At 40.0% G+C, this 21,119-nt stretch overlaps 1 protein-coding gene and 1 pseudogene across 1 annotated transcript; one reads left to right on the forward strand and one right to left on the reverse strand.

Moving 5' to 3' along the window:
- Positions 1 to 6,362: 6,362 nt before the first annotated feature.
- On the forward strand, positions 6,363 to 8,592 carry LOC147435833 (uncharacterized). The gene is made up of 5 exons (XM_086488054.1): positions 6,363 to 7,017; positions 7,219 to 7,429; positions 7,746 to 7,797; positions 7,885 to 8,072; positions 8,146 to 8,592. Exons 1-4 carry the CDS (start codon positions 6,946 to 6,948, stop codon positions 7,946 to 7,948), a joined length of 399 nt encoding a protein of 132 aa, XP_086344180.1. The 5' UTR covers positions 6,363 to 6,945; the 3' UTR covers positions 7,949 to 8,072; positions 8,146 to 8,592.
- A 6,552-nt stretch (positions 8,593 to 15,144) lies between these two features.
- On the reverse strand, positions 15,145 to 15,472 carry LOC147435834 (uncharacterized; annotated as a pseudogene).
- Positions 15,473 to 21,119: the final 5,647 nt, after the last annotated feature.

Here is a 21,119-nt window from a genome sequence, read left to right on the forward strand (position 1 = left end):
TGATTTTTTGACACTTCTATCCCATCTATAATAATGGTCTGATCTGGATCTTCAGTCCCACTGAAAAAGAAAACTTCGATGGTCCGAAGTGTTTCTGTCCACTTGAGTCTTTTCACATTGAGTGCCAACCCTTCTACCTGTCCCGCATCAATCAAGAAAATTCCGCCAAACTGTGACTAGCTGATTCCCCATGTAGGAGGAGGGAAAAACATTACATCTAATAATTGCATGATGATCTTGCGAAATACGAAGTTATTGGAGCTGCAAGCAGCCTCGAACATGATGTTGAAAATCACAAACTTTCGGTAAGCTTGGCGGATATTTTCCTGTATTGATAGGGAAATTCTCATTTCAAAATATACCATAATAAAAAATGCAATATAACGTTGTGTCTATTTTTTCAACTTTTACCCTTCTAAGGTCAGGACCTTATTAAACCATGCTCTGATACCACTTGTAAGGTCCCCAGACCCGCCGACGCCAAAAATGGGATAGGACCATTGACAGGTCTCTAGGCCTACTAAAGTCAGAGTCCTTAAACAAGAAAAATTCCAGGGAATTCACCCTTACCATTGACAATGGTGTAGGTTTATAGCCCTAGAAAGAAACCTAGTCCTGTCTCGCAGTGGAAACGGGACTACTATATAAAAAAAAAAAATCGGCCCTATAACTTCCTCATTCAGATTATGGTTTCCTTAGCCAACGCTTTTTTCCCCCCTAACATATGTGAGGACACAACCGTTGGTGGATTCCTCTTCCAAGTGAAGTAGTTTCTAAAAGTTTTTGTGCGCGGGAATGCATAGTTACCTGACTAATCAGGTCCACCCGTCTATGATTGACAACCTTAGTCAATCCCCACTTACCACCCCGCACTCACACATGATTTCACTGTTGTTTAATTACTACCACATTCTTTTCACAATTAAAACAATGATTCCTTTTAACTTTCACAACTGAATTTTATTAAGACAACCTTTGAAAACAGTATTGAAGACATTCTTTCAGCAAACAAACATCTTTAGACTTAAGACAAGGTACTGTCATTCTGAGGTATCTCTGACTAGTACTGGCTTGTCTCAAGACCACCTATACAGGGGTGAAAAAACGGCACCCGTTCTTTATTTATAAAAACCGGGGTGAAAAAAGCCATCACCCAAAGTCCGGGCGCCCATACGCCAACCAGTTGCCCATACAACCGGGCGGTTCCTCTAGGATAAACTTGAAATCTTAAGTAATATCCACAAACACAAACAAGCACGGGGTAAAGACTCCACGCGTGCTGAGGAAACCGACTCATCCATGGCGGAATCGCCATCATTACTCATTACCTGGAGTAAAATATTTCCAAGGAAGCAGAGGTGTCTTGAGACAAGCTGTCTTAAGAATGGTCAAAACATTTCTTTCCTAGGTCAATCAGTCATAACCCAATCATTTCTTTCCTATTTACAATCATTGCTCGTTGGTTTCGTGGAAATTACCTTCCATTTATAGCCAGTTTATCATTCCTAACCTTACGTATGCAATGTTGACTTAAAAATGAACTTTAAAAGATTTTAAGTGAGCAAAATAAAAATATACCTGAGACTGCTCGTCCATGTGCTGCTGGGCTGGAGCCTGCAGCAGACTTTCCTCCGTTGGCCTATGGCTAGGCCCAGCCTCATGGTCATTAGTGGCTTCATTTCTTTTGTTGCTAATATCCTCTTCCTCGGTAAGAGGATTTCCTGTGGTTCTCTTTGGAGCCATATCGGAAGCCTTATAAAGAGACTTAATCGAAAGTTTAATTGAATAATATCTTTTTTTTTCCTTTTTACCCAAAAATAAGAATTTTTGGAGTAAGAAGGTATCCTTGATAGTTAATTGGATGAGATATTCCTCCTGTATCTTCCTTGTATTGTAAGTAGTTTCCCATAATTACCATTTAATTAGGGAAGCCAATTGACTAGGTTTCTCCTTAGTCTATATTCCATGAATATTTTATATTTAACCTTAGTAAATTATGATTCATTTTGGCTAATGGATTACTCACCCTAAAATGTAATTTGATATGTTCTATATTTAGGAATTTTCATAAATTTGATTTATAACCTTTTCCTCCTATACTTATGGTCTAATTTAGGTAAAATTTTACTAATAGTAATTTGTTATACCAATAATTTATGATGAGGTAATTTTTCCAACCTTCAATAGTGATTTTGGACCTCAAGCATTTATTTGGTAATTAGATAAATTCATTTACTAATTTTCTTTCTCTATTTTATACGCAAGATCGGTTACTTTTAATGAAGATAAGTATTTAAAGCATTTATCTGAGATTGGGACGTTTATCATGGATTCCTCAAGGTGTGTTCTACCTCTGGTAATTATATCAAAGGTTTTTGGATTAATTTACTATTTTTTTGCTTTTAATCTCCCCTAAAAATAATGTAATTTTATTGAGATAATTAGGTAAACTAATTATCTGAGGGTAGCATAATTATCACGGGTTTCCTAAGGTGTGATTAAACTCTAATAAATAACTCAAAGCATTTAGAATCAATTTGATAATTTTTCCCTTTTAATTTGTCCTAAAAACTGTGTAATTTTGCTAAGATAACTAGGTAAATTAATTATCTGAGGTTAATATAATTATCATGGGTTGCGTAGAATGTAATTAACCTATGACAAAAAAATTAAAGTGTTTTGAATCAATTTGCTAATTTTCTCATTTTAATTTGTCTTAAAAACACTATAATTCTGCTAAGATAATTAGGTAAATTAATTATCTGATCTGAAAATAATTATCACGAGTTTCCTAAGATGTGATTAACCTCTGATAAATAATGCAAAACATTTTGAATCAATTTGCTCATTTTTTCCTTTTAATTTGTCCAAAAAATAGTGTAATTCTGCTAAGATAATTAGATAAATTACTTATCGGAGCTTAACATAATTATCATGGGTTTTATAAGATGTGATTAACCTCTAATAAATAACTCAAAGCATTTTGAATCAATTTTCTAATTTTCCCCTTTTAATTTGTCCTAGAAATAGTGTAAATCTACTAAAGTAATTAGGTAAATTAATTCTATGAGCTTTACATAATTATCATGGGTTTCCTAAGATGTGATTTACCTTTGATAAATAACTCAAAGAATTTTGAATCAATTTGCTAATTTCCCCTATTTAATTTGGCCTAAAAATAGTATAATTCTGCTAAAGGAATTATGTAAATTAGTTATCTGACCTTAACATAATTATCACGGGTTTCTTTAAATGTGATTAACCTCTGATAAATAACTCAAAGCATTTTTAATCAATTTGTTAATTTTTCTCTTTTAATTTGGCCTAAAAATAGTGTAATTATTCTACAATAATTAGGTAAATTAATTATATGAGGTTAAAATAATTATCATGGGTTTCCTAAGATGTGATTAGCCTCTGATAAATAACTCAAAGTATTTAGAATCAATTTGATTATTTTCCTCTTTATTTTTCTCTAAAATATAGTGTAATTCTACTTAATTAATTATGAAAATTATTTCAAAAATTATAAGATAATTTTTCTAGCTAAATGATAGTTCAGTGCAGCTTCGATAATTATTTCAACTTTATTTAAACTTAATTAATATATTTTTCATTAATCTATGGTTAATATGGATAATTTCACTCCTTATATGATATAATAATTAATTAGCTTAATATCCCTAAGCTTAATTACAACAATCAGCAGAGAATATTCAATTAAGAGAGAATTTTTGTGTATACATAGGATTAATCTTTAATTTATTAAGAAAATAGGTTAACCTAGCTTTGCTAATTAAGAAGGATTAGACTAATTACCGTTTAATTTAATCAACTACAGCTTGATCTCTAGTGATTTCTGCCTAGCGGTCTCTCTAGATGAGAGAGAGTGTGTCAAGGCTCCGAGTCTAAATTTTTATGAAGGAAAGAGGTCTTTTTATAGTTTTTCTGGGCCCCGAGCTGTTCTTGGCAGGTTTTGATACCTCAAGCAGGCCCCCAGATTCAAGGTAGCGCCAACTGTTGCTATTTCTATCTCTGGCAGGTTCCCCACAGCTCCACACTGTCCCCTCAGCTTCCAAAATCGATTTTGGTTGATTTTACTGATTTTTAATGATGAAAATTGGAATATCAGTTAATTCTAGAACCTTAGGATAAGAAATTCTCTGTTAATAATAATTACTGAAACCATCCAATTTTTATTAACTAATTGAATTCCTAGTGTAACCTTTCAGGGCCTGTAATTTTTCCAGATTTTATCAGATTCTGATTCTGAAAATTACTAACCATAGTAAAGCTCTGGTTATGAGTCCAAAAATACCAATATCAACCATGATTGAATCATTCAACAGTGGTTTTCAAGTTAATTTTACAAGCTTTGTACAATTTTTAAGGTTTTAGAAACTGGAAACCTTACGAGAGAGCGAGAGAGAGAGAGAGAGAGAGAGAGAGAGAGAGAGAGAGAGAGAGATCAAATTGCCATGCTTTTCTTGGCCGCAACAACGCGAGGGTCACATACTAGTAGCATTTAAAAGGTTAGGATCTCTTTCTATTCATTCACAAGACTTTTAAACTCCATAAGGACATTTGTCAAAGAAGCAAATTTGAAGGACCTTGACCCCTTGGGTACTAAGGCCTTTAGAGGCAAAAATGGTACATATCTATATCTATACTTCTATACTATATATAATGCAACTTAAAATTTTCAAGGAAGGAGAGACCCTCCACGTGTCACTCATTGCTTCACTTCAAAGAAAACCTTACAAAATGTCTTATTTCTCTAAAGCTTGATATCTTAGAATTTGTGAACCTTTTCAACCTTCAATTCTTAACCTTTCAAAGTATTTGATGGGAGTGACTGGGGAGGTGTAGAACTAGTTGAGGGGGGAGGTAGGGGTAATGGGGTTGGTGGACTTCTGGTTGGCATGAAGGGTTGATGCTTCCTGTGGTAGTACTTCAAAGGACTTAATAGTGGGCTTTGTCTCTCTTTTGACTGCCTTGTATGTGTCATGTGATAACCAAAAGCCCCCCCAAGCCTTGGGCACGAAGACCTTTAACTTACTGCACACTGGTCTAGACTCCATTAGACCAGGATGAGTGACTAGACCTCCAGGCTAGACCTAGACGCGAGAGGACTAGACCCAGCCTAGAGACTACTAGACTAGGACGAGAGACTAGACAAGCAGGTCTAGACGAGCAGGTTGAAAACTAAGCAGGTTGAGGGAAAACTAGACGAGACCAAGCTGAGGCAAGCCCAAACCTGTGCAAACAAACCGAGTGATATAGGGAGCTGAAACCAGGTAGCTCCTCAACTCGACTCGACTTGACTTCGACGGAGTGAGACTTCAGTTGAGGTCCCACTAGGCGTGCCAAAAATGAGAGCACCTGTAGCGGAGATAATGTGTCGTGCTCTCTATACTGGGTGCTCCTCTGTGCAATGTGCATGACATCTCACTCCAATAGAATTCAAACACAGAAGACAATGAACAACAAAGCAATAATCAACAATGCAGCAATGAACCTGAACATGAGCAACATGAACATCAACTAACTCAAAGAAACCAATACAGCTTTGGCATGGCAGCACACACAGCTCAAACCCAGATCTCATGGGTACAGTGGGGGTGTCGAGGCTCAATTGTGCAGGGAGAGTGCAAATGGCGTGTAGAACTCTCCACTCCAGACTCTAAACTACATGCTAAACCATACAAAGTGGATAATGCTAATCCCCCGATTAGAACCAACTACACATATGTATCTCCGAAAGGGCCACTGACGGCTGGGAGATATCCCAATCTAGCTAAGACTATCTCCAAACTGAGTGGTGGTGATCTAGCCACGATGTCCACTGGACCACCATCCGTATCACTTGGCACGTGTCACTGCCCACAGGCGAGAGTCCGTCCAATGGGAATTCCAGTCCAACAGTAACTAATTGCATGTCATGTGCCAGTGACAATGTAGCCCTGCTACAAGCAAACAACTCAAGAGCATCTCGTCCGAAGGCACGAGCGTTAAAAGCTGCCAATGCGTCGGTACACCTGCCACATCAGCAGCGCAAATCGGGGAAGTCAATACAAACTTCCACGTGGCACTGAAGTGCAAAACGTGGGTGTACAACTGCCACATCAGCAGGCTCCACGCAAGTCTCTGTGTGTGTGTGTGTGTGTGTGTGTGTGTGTGTGTGTGGATCCCCTTTATTTAATCTAGGTTACTTGGCCCCATCAGATGGGGTCCCATAAGTTGATGGGAACTCTTCTTTAAAAAAATAGGCCACTCGGCAAGGCTCTGTAAGTTGGTGAAAACTCTTTCTCTTGTTGCTTCTTCTTCTGCTATTTCTTCACTTAAGGGTTAGGCCTCTCGATCGGGATTTGCAGGTTGGCTCCGTTCTGTAGTGGCTTGACACGTCAGCAGTTTGTGGCATCAGGGCATGTGGCTTAGTGAAGAAATGAACCCTTGCAATGTTGAGTACTGTTAAGTAACTCTTGAAGTGTCAAGTAGACTGCGAGGTGAGCAGTCTGCGAGCAGGAAGCAATTACGAGAAGGAAAATCTCGATCAGGTCGCAGCTTCGAGGTCGGCCTGGAAAGCAGAGGAGGCCGCCCCTCACCCAGGGGGATGCTGTCTAAGTGGACACTTACTGTGCAATACCTGACCACATGGAAACTTCTCCATGCAACAACTGAACAAGTGTAGACTTGACAAATGGTCATCCAACAACTGCCACATGTGGATACCTGCCCATTCAAGCTGCCACATCAGCCAGCCGTGCAGCGTGTCACATCATCAGCTTGCCATGTATCAGCCTGGCATGTCACTAGCTGGTCAACACATGAACAAGCCACGTCAGCAATTAGGTGACTCTCCTGCAGGAGAGATAACTCTTGGGGTGTCGATGATCAATATCAAGGGCTGAGTCGGAATTTGTTTCAACCTGCCTTTTGGCGAAGATGGTTAGCTTTCTATGCCTACAAACCGAATTTTTCTGCCTTCAGACCTTCGACTCTGAGCAACCCCTAAAGGTGCGCCGTTTCAGCTGTAGGAAGTGCCAGCATAGGCTGAGGAGCATGCAGAGCTTTTGCAGAGTTTTAAATTGGTTGCACATGTTTATTCACAAACAACAAAATTTTTCCACTTAGATTCACATCTAGCTTGGTTATCTGAGTCTTTAACATCCTTGGATTGATCATAAACCTTTGTTAACCCGTCTTTTCTGGTTTCAGGGAATTGCTTCAGTCCGTGCATATGGCACGCAAATAATAATGCGTGATTTATTTAATTCTTTAGTGGATGCAAATCATCCATCATATATATTGTTTGTACATATGTCTCCCTGGATAGGGATAAGGTTGGATTTCGCAACATGCATGTGTGTGACATTGGCCTCTCTACACATCATCATTTTGAGGCACTCCATTACCCCAGGACTAGCAGGTACTTTTCTAATTGTTGTCACAAGTAGTTTTCTATATAGTGCATAAGCTCATGAATTTATGTTTTTCAAATAAAAGAAGTAGTTGTTACAAGCAATAACAGGCTTGTTTGAATCAATGCTTCTTCATGCTTTTTTTTCTGTGAGACAAAGTCCTTTCAATAGTATGAAAATCCTATTAGTTTGCTTTCCTCTGTATTGCAGTTTGAAATGGTGATTCTACGTCCAGTCCTTTCAAGAGATCAACTACTAAAATCAAGCTTGAGGATTCCTTTTTTTTTTCAATGTGCTCACCTTTTGTTTATGCCTTGCATGTAGACATAGCTCAAGCCTTGTTAACTCAGAGAGATCAACAATTATCTCGCCTTTGGTACTCTTTGAAAATGGAACCCACAATGATGTGCTTCTTCTTTTTGAAGGTCTTTGTATGGATTTATAGCATCCCTTTCCTTTTCAGGAGTGTAGAGACAATCAATGCTTATGCCAATCAATGCTTATGCCAATCTAACTACCGCAGCTGAACCGCATACTGCACCAGTGATCATTGAAGAAAATTGGCCTTCAAGAGGAGAAATTGAGTTTCTGAAGTATACTATGACTTACAGAGTAGATTTACCACCTATCTTAAATGAGGTCTCATTTAAGGTAGCTTTTTTCCTCTCACAAATTTCATGACATTGTTTTGCACAAGCATTAATCTAACGTACAGCTTTAGCAGATCAATGCAAAGGAGAAAATAGGTATTTTAGGCCGCACTGGTGTTGGAAAATGAAGCTTGGCTGCATCATTGTTCAGAATGGTCGAGAATGAATGTTGTGGTGGAGACATCCTTATTGATGGTGTAAATATAAAATTTGTTGGACTTGATGACCTCCGCCAACGTCTCTCCATTATTCCTCAAGTAAGTCAAGAAATGCTTTTAGAACCTACAGCCTGCCAGAAATAGTTCCTCAGCACATTGTTTCAGGTGTATTAAAGCCTTACAATCTACGATGCAAATGCATCCAAATTCCAACATACTTGCAAAAAGCCAAAAGGAAGGTGAGATTGACCCACCCAGTAAACTAGGATATGCCCATCGACTATGTGAGCTGAGTTTTAATAAGTCATTGCCTTTGAAGGCTTAAGGTTGTCATGTTAGATTATCTTGTGTTTAAATTATGCTTGCATGTTTGAGTTTCTTTGTGTGAGCATGAATATCAGAACTCTTTATTTAATGGTTATGTAGCAGGGGAGCACATTCCTTGCTTTTCAGGGCAAGGAATTTAGGGCCTTTCCTTGCTTTCGAACCATTTACTTGCATCAGTCCACTTTAACTTTCCTCCTCCCTCAATGCTTTATGCCTATTCGTATCTGAACCAAGCTCCTGTTAAACTGCATTTACCTTTCCTGTAGGTGTACATAAGACATTTTGAGAATCTCTATGGCATGTTGTGCACTTCGTATTTTGTGTAGTTATGGCGAAGGATTTCATTTACTCCACAAAGTGCTGAAAGGAGTCACTAAAAGAAAATTTGTTTAGCCCAAAACTTCTTCACACTAGTACGGCCAGCCGCCCGAAGGCGGCCTCTCTCTCTCCCCCGCTCTCCCTCTTTATCGCGTGCGAATGGGCTTTTTTTAGTTTTGGACTTTAGCCTTCAGGTTGCAGATTGCGACACGTGTAAAGGGCTCCCCCTTCCGCCATATTATGTTAGTAGATACTCATGTCTAAGTTAGGTCATCTTGATGACGTATTTGACTTCCGAGTATACTGCAATCTATTCAACAAATTTACTTCAAGGAGGACTACTGATTTGACATGGAGGAGCTTGTTTTCATGGTATTGGATTAGGAAGACCAATTACGGAGGTCCGGATTTGCAAGGGGCTCTGAGGCCCTAGCTAGAAAATCATCCAAGAAAGCAAAGCAGAAGCAAAAGACACATAAGGGTGATACTTGTGGATTTGGTGGGAGATCCAAGGAGGTGATATGACGTAAGTGTGGAGGATAACGGCATGTCCGGAGGAATATCCTGAAGAACGGCTAGACTATCATCCAAGAAAGAAAAGCAAAAGAAAAAGGGACATAAGGATAATACTTCTAGATCTAGTATGAGATCCAAGGTGGTCATTTGTGGGGGACAAGGTCATGTTCGGAGAAATTGTCCAAAAAAGTTTGATGCGGATTCTGAGTTCAATGAGACAACCATTGTTGCAGCCCTTTTGGCTTTTACACACTTGGTTCACCTACCTTCATCATCCGAGGCACTCTCAAAGGCTTGGGGAAGGATAGTGCTCTTGTTGGATTTCATTCTCAGCACTTGCCTTTTCTTGACAGAGCCTAGAGGATCTATCAACCTTTGGAGGATGGTGCGGCAGACGAGTCAAAGGCTGTACATCTTTGTGATACTCAGTCACACGAGACACATGCATGTTGGCTTCATCCATTAATAGTTGGACTTTGAAGCAAGTTGGCTCGACTCTTCCCGAAAGAGGCATGGTCGATCTCTTATTTTTTCTATAACCTATAGCTATTGATGACATGCCCACACAGCATGGTGTACGCAATGAGGCTCTAGCCTACAGACACAAGCTTCCAAAGCCTAGCGTGGTGTACTTGTCTATTGTGGCCCTGCAATATTCTTTAGAGAAGCGATATGCCTGATGTTGTCACCTTTTGGCCGCTTAAATGGTAATTGTAGTCCAAATGTTATGCTTGCAATGAGGAAAATGATGATATCACCCTATGTGTTGACCCCTCTTTCTAGGTGCTCTCAGATTTTTTTTCCTTTGGGTCTTGAACTTTGAGTTCATTCGTAGAATGATGGACTTGGCGTTTCGTTGGGACCTTGTGTTCATATGCACGTGTCCGGAAATGCCTTGGGGGTGAACTTTTCGCAGGGGCTGGTACCATCGTCTACTTGCATGGGAGGGTCTACTTTTCGCAAGGTCTGCTACCATCGTCTACTTGCGCAGGAACATCTAGTCATAGGCTCATGGACGGAGACTATCCATACTGATGTTGCATTGCATAGCATATTTATGTGCTTGCATGCTTAATTTTTGCATGCTACCTTCTTGCATGAATACCATGAATAGTTTTGGAAAATGGGGACATGTGCCTAAAAATGTGCATATGATGTTTGTTGACACATTTGTGGCTTGTGAACAGGTGGTAAGTATAACCCTCTTTTTGGGATGAGAAAATCCTAGCACTAGAGCTTAGGCGGCCAAAAGGTCACTTAGAACATTCATAAATGTGTGTTCACACAATAATTTTTAAGTGGACTTAAAGGACTTAAAATTAAAGCCCTTTGACGAATATGAGAATTTTGACAAGTGGCAAGTCTAAAAAGACATACTTATAAGAGAAATTGCGAGTTTGAGCTTCTAGGGAATTTTTGGGGGTTGAAAACTCTGTTTTTCTAGCACTTCAAAGCTTCCATAGCCATATCTACATTGGGGGAGCCTCTCTTTTTTTCCGAGAAAGAGATCTTTCTATTAGTTAATGAATCTGCCAATAGGGCTACAACAACCTCTACTAGAGAGGGCTACAACAATCATAAGGGGAGACTCCCAATGAAAAAAAACAACATATGTACAATGAGGCTAAATCAAGAGAAGGGAAAACCCATGCAGGTGGACAATAGTGCCATTTGAGCACACCCTAGACCATGGTGAAGAAAGGCCCAGGGCGCCAGAGTTGAAGGAAAGCCTTTCTACGCTCCCGCATGCGGTCGGAGCTGCCTTGGAGTCTCTCGAATTGTCCCCAGAGAGTATGGATCAACTCTAGCCAAAAATCTCGAACTGTCTCAGCTGGTTACACGGCGAGCCTCAAAGATGTTGAAGTAGCGGGCCCGCCAAATGAACTAGAGTGTCAGGCCGCAGACGCGCTCCCAACACTCCTCTCTCTCACTGCAACACTCCTGTGGAGTAAGCTCTGTAGCAGGTTGGTCGACCCCCGTGTATCACTATCATCTTGCTGGTGGAGGATAGCTCAAATTGTAGTGCCGGGCCCGTGAGAGTGGACCAAGCAGTTGCCCCCCAAGTGTACTACAATGCTGTGGAAAGAGCTGGCATCAGCCAAAGGACACGAACCCAAACCTGTTGTGCCATAGGGCAGTCCCAAAGACAATGATGGTGACTCTCCATAGGATGGGCACAAGCTGCATATGCTGTCGAGAGACCACTATGTACAAGCCAGCTCCCCACTGCTGTAGCTCTATGTGCAACCAGCCACTGGAACAAAGTGACTCACCGTGGCGTCCCACAGCCTCGCCCAAAAAGCTGGCAAGAACTCGCTGTGAGACCCTCCTCCTTCCAATGAGGTGCTGTAGCAAGACAAGCCTCTCTCCGTGCTGCCAGTATGTGACGTCCAGTCGAGCAATGTACTGAAAGAAAAGGGACACCTGGATGGTCGGCTGAGGAGAAAGGGTCCCTCCAAAACCACTATCCAGGATCCCACTGCACTCATGCCAATGGACAGCTCTCCCAAGCCCACAACCTCTAGTGGCCTGTCTCAAAAGTTGTTGGGTCAGGATCTATGACACAAGTCCTTCCACAAATGGCCACAACTCTGATCCTCTGAAAACAACACTCTGTAACCTGTGGGGCCTCAAGTGAGACTCTGTGTAACCGACCCTCACCCTGTAGCTCGAAAAACATGTGGGGTACCGTCTTTGAGCAAGCCCGAACTACGAAGAGGACCTCCAATCGCGTAAAGGACCCCATCCTTCTGGGTGCTGCTGACTCGAGAGGTGTAATCCACTCAGAAGGTACTGCTCTGTGATGTCCTGGCACATCTCTGCACCCCTCTCATGCCCTGTTGGATGCTCTTAATCTCCTCTGACAAACGTGAGAACTGTATCCAGTTACCTAAAGTGCGTGTTGGACCCTCTGCCATGGGACCCCAAGAGACATGAGGCCTACTATCAACCAAGTGGCCTCTCTTAGTGCTGACCATGGGGTTCCAAACAAGGGGCTGTCTTAGGCGCTCCTCTGTGCAAGTAGGTTGGTGCTACTCCAGGCCTCTCCGCAACTCCTCATAGGAATGAAGAAGGCTCATAGCAAAACGGTCCTCTAGTCTCCTGCTCAGGTCAACTCAGTGCATCTCTGTGAAAATCAATCTGGTGGAAGGTCTCTAAGGGCCTCCAGCCCGAGGCACTCTAGCTCTAAGCCGTTGAAGCAAAACTCCTTCCAGGGCTCCTCCCCTGGAAGCAGTCCTCTGACAATAAACTTTCCAAGAAGGGCTCTGCTCTGCTATGCAGGGTGTATGATCCCCAACCCCCTCCCTGAGGACAAGATAGAGTGATGACCTGCCAAGCCACTTTGGCTAGTATTCTCTGAGTATCGTGCCCTGACCAAAGGAAATTCGTGATCAGCCTCTCTACCTGGCAAATGCAGAAGCTCGAAAAGATCCAACAAGATGTAATGTACCACATAGTAGCTAACAACACGTGGTTGGCCACTACAACTGTGCCTACCAAAGAAAGTCGTGTCGAGCTCCAATGTAACAGCTTCCTCTTGATGGACAGGAGGAGGGGAGCAATCTGCTGCTTAGGAGACAAGTCTAAGCCAACCTAACAACCCAAGTAACAATAGGTTGGCCTCCTGGCCCTCCAAGTACAAAGCTGAGTCGTCTGCAAACTCAGCATCCAGAAGCTCATCGCCCCGAATAGGAAGCGCTAAGACACGCAAACCAACCTGGTGTGAAACCAAAAATCTGCTCATTGTCTCAGCATAGAAAAGAAAGAGAAAGGGAGCAAGAGGGCCGCCCTGTCTGGCCGAATGTGTGAGCATGAACCGATCTCCTCTACCTCGTGCCAAAAGCACCTGACTGTGTGCACGTTTGTAAAGAGCTGACACAGCTCTAATCAAGGCATCTGAGAAGCCCATCCTGCGAAGAGTGCCTTCCAAAAATTCCGAGTCAACTCTATCGTAGGCTTTCTCAAAATTGAGAAGAAGAATCACCAGATCCTCACCACGGACGCGCGCGAGGGAAGATGCCTCCCAAAAAGTGAGGTTGTTGTCAAGGATACTGCGCTCCTTGACAAAACCTGTCTGAGTCCCGTGTATAATGCTCTATAGAAGTGGCTAAATCCTCAAACTCAGAGCCTTGGCAAGAACTTTGTAGGATGAGTTAAGGATGGTGATGGGTTGCCACTGCTAAATCTCATCCAAGGAACCACCCTCCTTGGGAACGAGGTAAATCAAACCCTCACTCATGCTGTCAGGCATTTCTCTGGTGTGTAAGATGTACTAAAAAGCATTGCAGAGGTCTGAGCCAAGCAAGTCCCAATTCTTTAAGAAAAAAATTGGAGTCAAACCATCCTTACCTAGACAGCTACCATGGGGAAGTTCTCTGAGGGCCACGTGGAGCCTGGCAGGCCGTAGACTCCTCAAGAAAAAACGGCTAAGCTGAGCAAGTCCAGAGGCCACTCTATCAGCAGGAGAGTCCTGCGTGTCTAAGTCCTCTGTCCAAAGGGCCACCACTCGCTCTCTGAGCTCAGAGTCTAGCAAGATCCTCTCAGGGATGCTCTGAGATGGAAGTACAAAACAAATCGGGTGGCCTCTACACCAAGACTATGCATGATGGCCTCATCATGGGAGGTACAAAATAGGGGCACCACCTAGCAAGATATGCGGTTGGGACGCATACATATACACAATCAAACATGCCATGGAAACCAATTTCAAAATCCACGCCCAAGTGTGGGATGGGGTGGTAAGAAAACAAGATGAGAGGAATGGTGAGTGAGTGAGAATGGGCTTGCTACTCGGGCATGTAGTAAGGAAGATAATGAGATAAGAGAAACATGCATGTATGCTCACTTCTCATACCAGAGGTGGAAAATTTGCACAGCTTAAGATGGAGGCAGTCAATACATCGAACGATGAAAAGAGAGCGAGAAAAAAACACGAGCAATGAAAGTCAAGCAATCAAGTTTCTTATGCAATAGAGTATAGAGTAGGATAGGTATATTTGTGTGTGTGTGTGTGTGTGAGCGAGAGAGAGAGAGAGAGAGAGAGAGAGAGAGAGAGAGAGAGAGAGAGAGAGAGAGAGAGAGATATGAATACCAATGCTCCATAAGATACATTGCAACCCTTACACACCCACCCATACACCAACATATATTTTTATGTGAGAGGAGAGACAAAAAAATACAAATAGTACCCATGGTGAATACAAATATCCAATGAATCAACCAATACAATTTTAAACTCTTTTTATCGAACTAAAATTTTATAATCCTACCAAGGAGAGCATTGAATCAAACCATACTTTGACAGAAGTTTATGATACCATGATTACTACTACACATCCTATAAACATGAACATCAAGCTTTCATTAATCTGTAATGGTGAAGAATTGTGCTATTATCAAAACAATCATTCATTTCAAAGCGATCTGAGTAAATAACTTGAAGGTCACTTGACTAGAATCACAAAAAAACTATTCATCCTCTAAACAAAGATCATCAATATACATACTAAATGGTAGTGGTTTTTGTTTCGATCGTCGATCATAAGCCCTATTTGCCACCATAGCCCTTGCACTCGCCTTTGCATAGCAAGGAAGCACGCTACACAAGCAATGCCAAAACACACAAAACACTTCAACCTTGATATAGAGTGCGTACCACAAAATGTAACATCCAAAATGATATACCAAATAACCAATGTTATCAAGCTCAAAAAAGAGTATATGCTCACTAATCATATGGGTTGCTAACAAGGTTCACTTCATCATCCTCATGCTCTGCTTCACTCTCCAAGAGAACCCTCTTGTTGCAAGTTATGGCTTGCACAAGATGCCGGGTGACAAGATTCACAATACCTGCATCATTCTCAAATGAAAAATAAGCACGTCCAATAGCTTGACACGCTTTCATAATTGTGACAAGATTCACAATACCTGCATCATTCTCAAATGAAAAACAAGCATGTCCAGTAGCTTGACACGCTTTCATAATTGGCGATGTTCCACAACCCATCTCCAACACAAGACCATCCTCGGGGCAAAGCAAAGCCAAAACCGCCTCCATAAAAGCGGGCGATCTCTCCATTGGTCCTCGAATAGCTACCATTCTGGACAATACAGTCTTCTTTGCATCTGGAAGAAAATGTGTCCACCAATCACTATCTTGCAAAATGTGCAATTTCTTGAAGATTGCCTTACTAGCATCATAAAATTTCTTAGGATGTGTATCCAAACGATGGACAAAGAAGAGAACATGGGACCTAAGATGCAACAAAAACATTTCATAAACATCAATGTATAAGCAAAACCACACAAACCACTAAAACATTTGTGAATAGCTAATCAATAGAACTTTCTAATACTAACATATATATTTTCTCCTTCCTCGTTGACAAGACCATATGCTACTTTGTCAAAAACAAAAACACGATGCCCGATTTCAAGGCCTTGGATGCGAACATACCGCTCAATCCATGTAATGCATGAACTTATATAGACAATTAAGAAAACATGAATTACTAAATTTAGTGTACAACTCTTTGCTTTCATGATAAAAGTAGAGCAAGACATTAGAGATCACCTGTGAGGGGAGCCATCATGACAAGCCAACCATGGTCTGCTAGTGAGGCCGCCACTACAGTCACCCCATATCTCATGCTCTTGGGTGAGTCTATTCCATTCTGGAACACCTTGGATGATTTCTAAGCCAAATTCTGTGGGAAATTCTAAAAAGATAAAATCTGCTGTCCATTTCACTCTCCTGCCCATCCGACAATAGTCCTTTTCTATTCCGACCGCCAAGAAGAACTCATGTATTCTTGTGTACACTTCATTCTTCTTCCCACTTACAAAATCTTGACCCATGGCTATATAGTCACCCACATCACATCCATAAAATGGAGCATCACCACGATAAGCCAAATCGCCAGGAGACACCATTGAGTAGGCAAAAACACACAACTCTTTGAACAAGATAATGCCATCTGCAAAATTGCTGACAGATTTTGAAAGCAAGAAAAGATTAGGATACAACTAGTAAAAGACTTACAATGCAATAATGAGATTACCTTTTGCAAGCTCCCTTGTCTCATGTTATTCTTGACAGTGTTGGCAACCTCCGTCTCAATGTCTAGTTCAACTAGATCATAGAAGCTCATTATACAAAAGCAAGAGAGACAAACAAGATACAATGCAAAATAACCAAAAAATCTCTTACCATCATGTGTCTCTATAGTTTTTGTATTTTTATCCTTCTTTTCTTTGCCAAGACTTATAACTTGCTTTCCATGTCCATGGAGTTTAAAAAGTTCTTGCTCTCTAGCAAGGATAACTCCAGGTTTGAGATCTATGCACCAAGGGTCATTTGCAAGCTCCCAAGATGACAAATCACGCATGTTTGGTGGATACATACAACTCACACTTTCCAAGTCACACAATGGGAGACATTGTACTGGAAGCTCTTTCAATTTACCCTCTTTTACTAGTGCGAAAAGGTATCTACAACACATTCAATGATAGCTTTAACTAAAGTTAAATCAAGGCACCAAAAGAAGACCTAATAATATTTAGATTTATTTATCATTAAAGAGATAGAGATTACCTATAGACAACACGCTGAGCCGCTTGGTCTAGCTCCGTGGCTTTAGATTTTGAAGATTCTGCCTTGCGAGTGCCCTTATACTCGGACTTTGAATCCCTTGTCCTCATTGACACAAACATGTGATTTCTAGCTTCAAGTTTAATTTCTTCCATGTATGATTGCAAGGGATAATCATAGGGAAGCAACATTGGAGATGTTAGATCACATAAAGAAGAAAGATCTCCAAGAGTGACTATGGCTGCACACTCTATTTTTTCCAAGAAAACTTCCTTTGCTAACCACCTAGAAAAAGAAACAAATGTCACACTAAAGCTAGATGCAAAAGAAAACTTTATAGCATTTGAAATATTACCCTCTATTGAAATATTTCCCTATATAGTCGATATCTCCCAAAGGTACAAAGTACATCTCTCACATACACTTACTTGCATCAAGTAGAGATAAAAGATTCACACGTTTCTCAACCTCGCATTTCTGTAAAGGTAAGGTTCTTTAGTTTACCCAAGGTAATGATACAATCTTTGCCTTCAAACCGCAAGGAAAACACTTTCTCCTTCCATACATCCCCAAGACGAGGATCAAGGATACTCAATATCTAAAGACAAATAAGAGGGATTCAACAAAAGAAAAAGCTAAAAAAGAAACACAAAACTAAATATTTATCATGACTTAAACTAAGTCTATAAATATTCTTACCATGCCCATCTTGTCTGAGTACTTCTTATGTATGCGCACTGCTCCTTCTTTTTAAATTGAAGTCTTTCCTCCTCTGGCTTTGATTTTGTAATTATCTCTAGTGCTCAAGAAAGATCAACATTATACTCCACTTTTCCATCAAGTAATGCTTAAAATAAATAAATATACAAAACTATAAGAAATAGCACAAAAACTTCTATAAGTAAACACTTGAAAAACAAGTTTTGCCAAATAGCCTCTAGTAAATGGAAACCAAGTCTTTTTTCCTTTGCTCTCTTTGTTTCTAGCTTTCTCTAATAGCCGTAGCTGATCTTTAGGTAGACTCTTCATGTATGCTTTACACTCACAATCACATATGTTGTTTGTGTTGATGAGAGTATCGCGAAGACTTGGCTTAACAATGGCATGCTCATTTAACCTTGCATACACAAAAAAACGTCAATTTAAATCAATTATAAAATCTTGTTTGCAAGACGGACATAGCATTGAAAAGAACACTTACAAGTTTCCTCTTTGCAAAGAGGCTAATAGTGCAATTTCTGATACATGGGTAGGATCAATCAAGCTGCACCATACTCGAATGTGTCGTGACTTTGTGTCCTTGTAGCAATCACTTATGACCTGCATCCAAGCGGTGGTTCGATGGTTCCCTTCCCAAACAAAAAACATCTTATTTCTCATAAACTCCCAATTTGAGTTGCCACTCAAGTCCTTTTCAAACTCAGAATCCACTTCTTGCCATAGTGGAGACCATGAAGCTCTAACCTCATCTGAAACTTGAATTTCCTCACCATTTTCTTTGAGTATGGAAACAATAAAGACACCTTTTTCTAGAACATAATTCTCATATTGAAAAGCTATCTTCAAACCTCCCACATCTTGACGAAGACCTCGCACTCGTGCATATGGAATTAACCTGCAAAGGGGTATCCGAGGACATTCATCTGATGCAAGAAGTCTACATTGTGCAATGACATCATTGCCTTCTGCAATCACCATTTCCATTTCAGCTTTGTCTAAATCCATGTCGTCCTCTTTTTGTTGTTGTTCTTCACAATGTGAAGATTCTTTTTGCTGTTCTTCTTCAATATGTTCAATTTCTTCTCCCAACTCTGAAACCAACTCATGCTCAATTGTAGGAGTGACCTTACTCTCTGGCGTAGATTGAGAAGCATCTTGTGTGCCTTTACATGATTGCACACCCAATGCTTTTGCACGTGTGGTATTTCTCTTTTTCATTGTCTACAAAAAACCACAACGAATGTGTGTACAAAAACCAGCCTAATTATGTGCTTTTCAAAAACCAAAATGTTCTAAAAAAGAGCAAAAAAAGAAGCTTGCTGACATGCAAGTTTTTTCCTCTTTTTGAAACTACAAATATCATAAAAATATGAAACTTTTTTCTTCAAGAAGAATAACTTTTAATAAAATTTGTCACTAACTTAAAAAAGTAGAAAATATTTCCTAAAGTAATGTTACTAGTTTAAAACATATGAAGAAACTTTTGTGAACCATCTTCAACAAAAAAAGGAGTTAAAAAAGATGCATGTTGACAAGCAAATTTTTTACTTGTTTTAAAGCTATTGATATCATTAAAAAAAGAGCATAACTTTTTATCAAACATGACATACACATCGTCCCATCAATGTCACTAGCTTAGAATACCTATATCATTTCACCAAAGAAAGAGCTTAAAGAAGAGCTTGTTGACATGCAAGTTTTTCCCTCTCTTTAAAACCTACTCATGTCTTAAAACATAGCTTTAAATAAAATAATGTTATTACTCTAAAGCAAACTTTTGTGGATCATTTTCAACAAATAATAGAGCTTAAAAAGAAGCTTGTTGACATGCAAGATTTTTCTTTCTCTCAAAACTACTGATGTCATTAAAAAATCATAGCTTTTCATAAAAATATCTTCTATAGATCATTTTCCATAGCTTTTGTGCATCATATTCAATAAAAAAAAGAGACAAAAAAAGAGCTTGTTGACATGCAAGTTTTTTTACTCTCTCAAAACCAATGTAACCGTTTAGAAATAAAAGTAAAGTTTTTCATAAATGTCTTTTTAATAAGATAGTCAAATACTGCTTTTAATTAACAATTTGAAAAACATACACAAATTACTTCATCTTTGACTGAATTCTTTTGATGCTTGTCAATTCTTTTGATGCTTGCAAAGCTGTTAAAAATGTCACAACAAAACCGAAATCAAAAGTTATACTAAAATATCAAAAATTAATTCAAAAGTTATACTAAAATACGACATGATGTTGAAGTCTTTTCACAATATTAATGTAGCACAAACAATTGAGAACTTAAAAAATTCCAATGGCAATCTCTCACACGTCTGACACCTGACAAAACTGGACAAGATCCTCAAAAGCGTGTTGCACATTTTATTGGCACTTTCTTAGAAAAGAACAAAATAAGTCATGTAAGTTTGTTAACATCTATCTCTCTCTCTCTCTCTCTCTCTCTCTCTCTCTCTTTCTCGTAGTCCGAACCTGTAGCTCTCTCTCTCTCTCTCTCTCTCTCACACACACACACACACACACACACACACACACACACACACACACACACACACACACACACACACACACACACACACACACACACACACACACACAGAGTTTTGCCACTAGTTCTGTTACTTTTTTGTTTTGTCATGCTCAAGAAGTTTTGATGTTTTGCACTTCGACATCCAGGTAGAAATGATCTTCTGTGCATACCATCCAATCAAAGAGAATAAAGTCATTGGCCCCAAGGCTTCAAAAAGGCTCAAAAGCGGAGACTCATGAGAAAGGAAAGTTCCTCCAATCCTTAAAAGATTAAGTTTGTGGAAGAGTGCCTACAATTGAATTTATGCACAAAAGAGCCTGTTCTTGATCATCACACACACACATGGAGACATGCATGCACACATCCAAGCATGCATAAATTAACATGCATCAAGATGCATGTATGCACATTGGCTCTGTTTTGAGAAAGAGAAAACAAATGGCTGAAGCTCAACTAAAGGACATCACAAAATTCCACTAAACTATAAGCCACACAGGCTTCGACATCACACAGAATTGGAAGTCATTTTAATCAAGCATTTGACCATGTAACTCGGTCACAGCCCTCTTTCTGAAGCCATATATTGAAATGCAATTGTAAAACACACATATCACAAACTTATATGCAAAAAAACATCGCATAATCTCTCTGCACCAATGTCTCATCATAGTTGAGTAAAAAAGGGCAGCAACAGCCATGTTCCCTACCTGTTTTGTCCCATTCATGCCAACTGGCAATGAGCATTGTACCCTATGAACTTCCTAGTTGAATCATTTACATGTGATGATTATCCGCTCTTTTGCAGGGCTGTGTTTTGCTGCCTTGATTTGGTTTTTGTTGCAGACCCGATTTGATTTGGTTGCAACCAGTCA

Source organism: Adiantum capillus-veneris, chromosome 18 (assembly GCF_014529385.1).
Source record: "Adiantum capillus-veneris isolate H3 chromosome 18, ASM1452938v2, whole genome shotgun sequence".
Classification (NCBI taxonomy): domain Eukaryota; kingdom Viridiplantae; phylum Streptophyta; class Polypodiopsida; order Polypodiales; family Pteridaceae; genus Adiantum; species Adiantum capillus-veneris.

What these genes read in the sequence shown, in the direction of transcription:
- LOC147435833 (XM_086488054.1), top strand. Translation starts at nt 6,946, where the DNA reads ATGGTTAGCTTTCTATGCCTACAAACCGAATTTTTCTGCCTTCAGACC. An exon ending in ACTCTGAGCAACCCCTAAAG is followed by an intron (nt 7,018 to 7,218) that starts GTGCGCCGTTTC and finishes TTCTGGTTTCAG; the next exon opens with GGAATTGCTTCAGTCCGTGC. An exon ending in CATTACCCCAGGACTAGCAG is followed by an intron (nt 7,430 to 7,745) that starts GTACTTTTCTAA and finishes CCTTGCATGTAG; the next exon opens with ACATAGCTCAAGCCTTGTTA.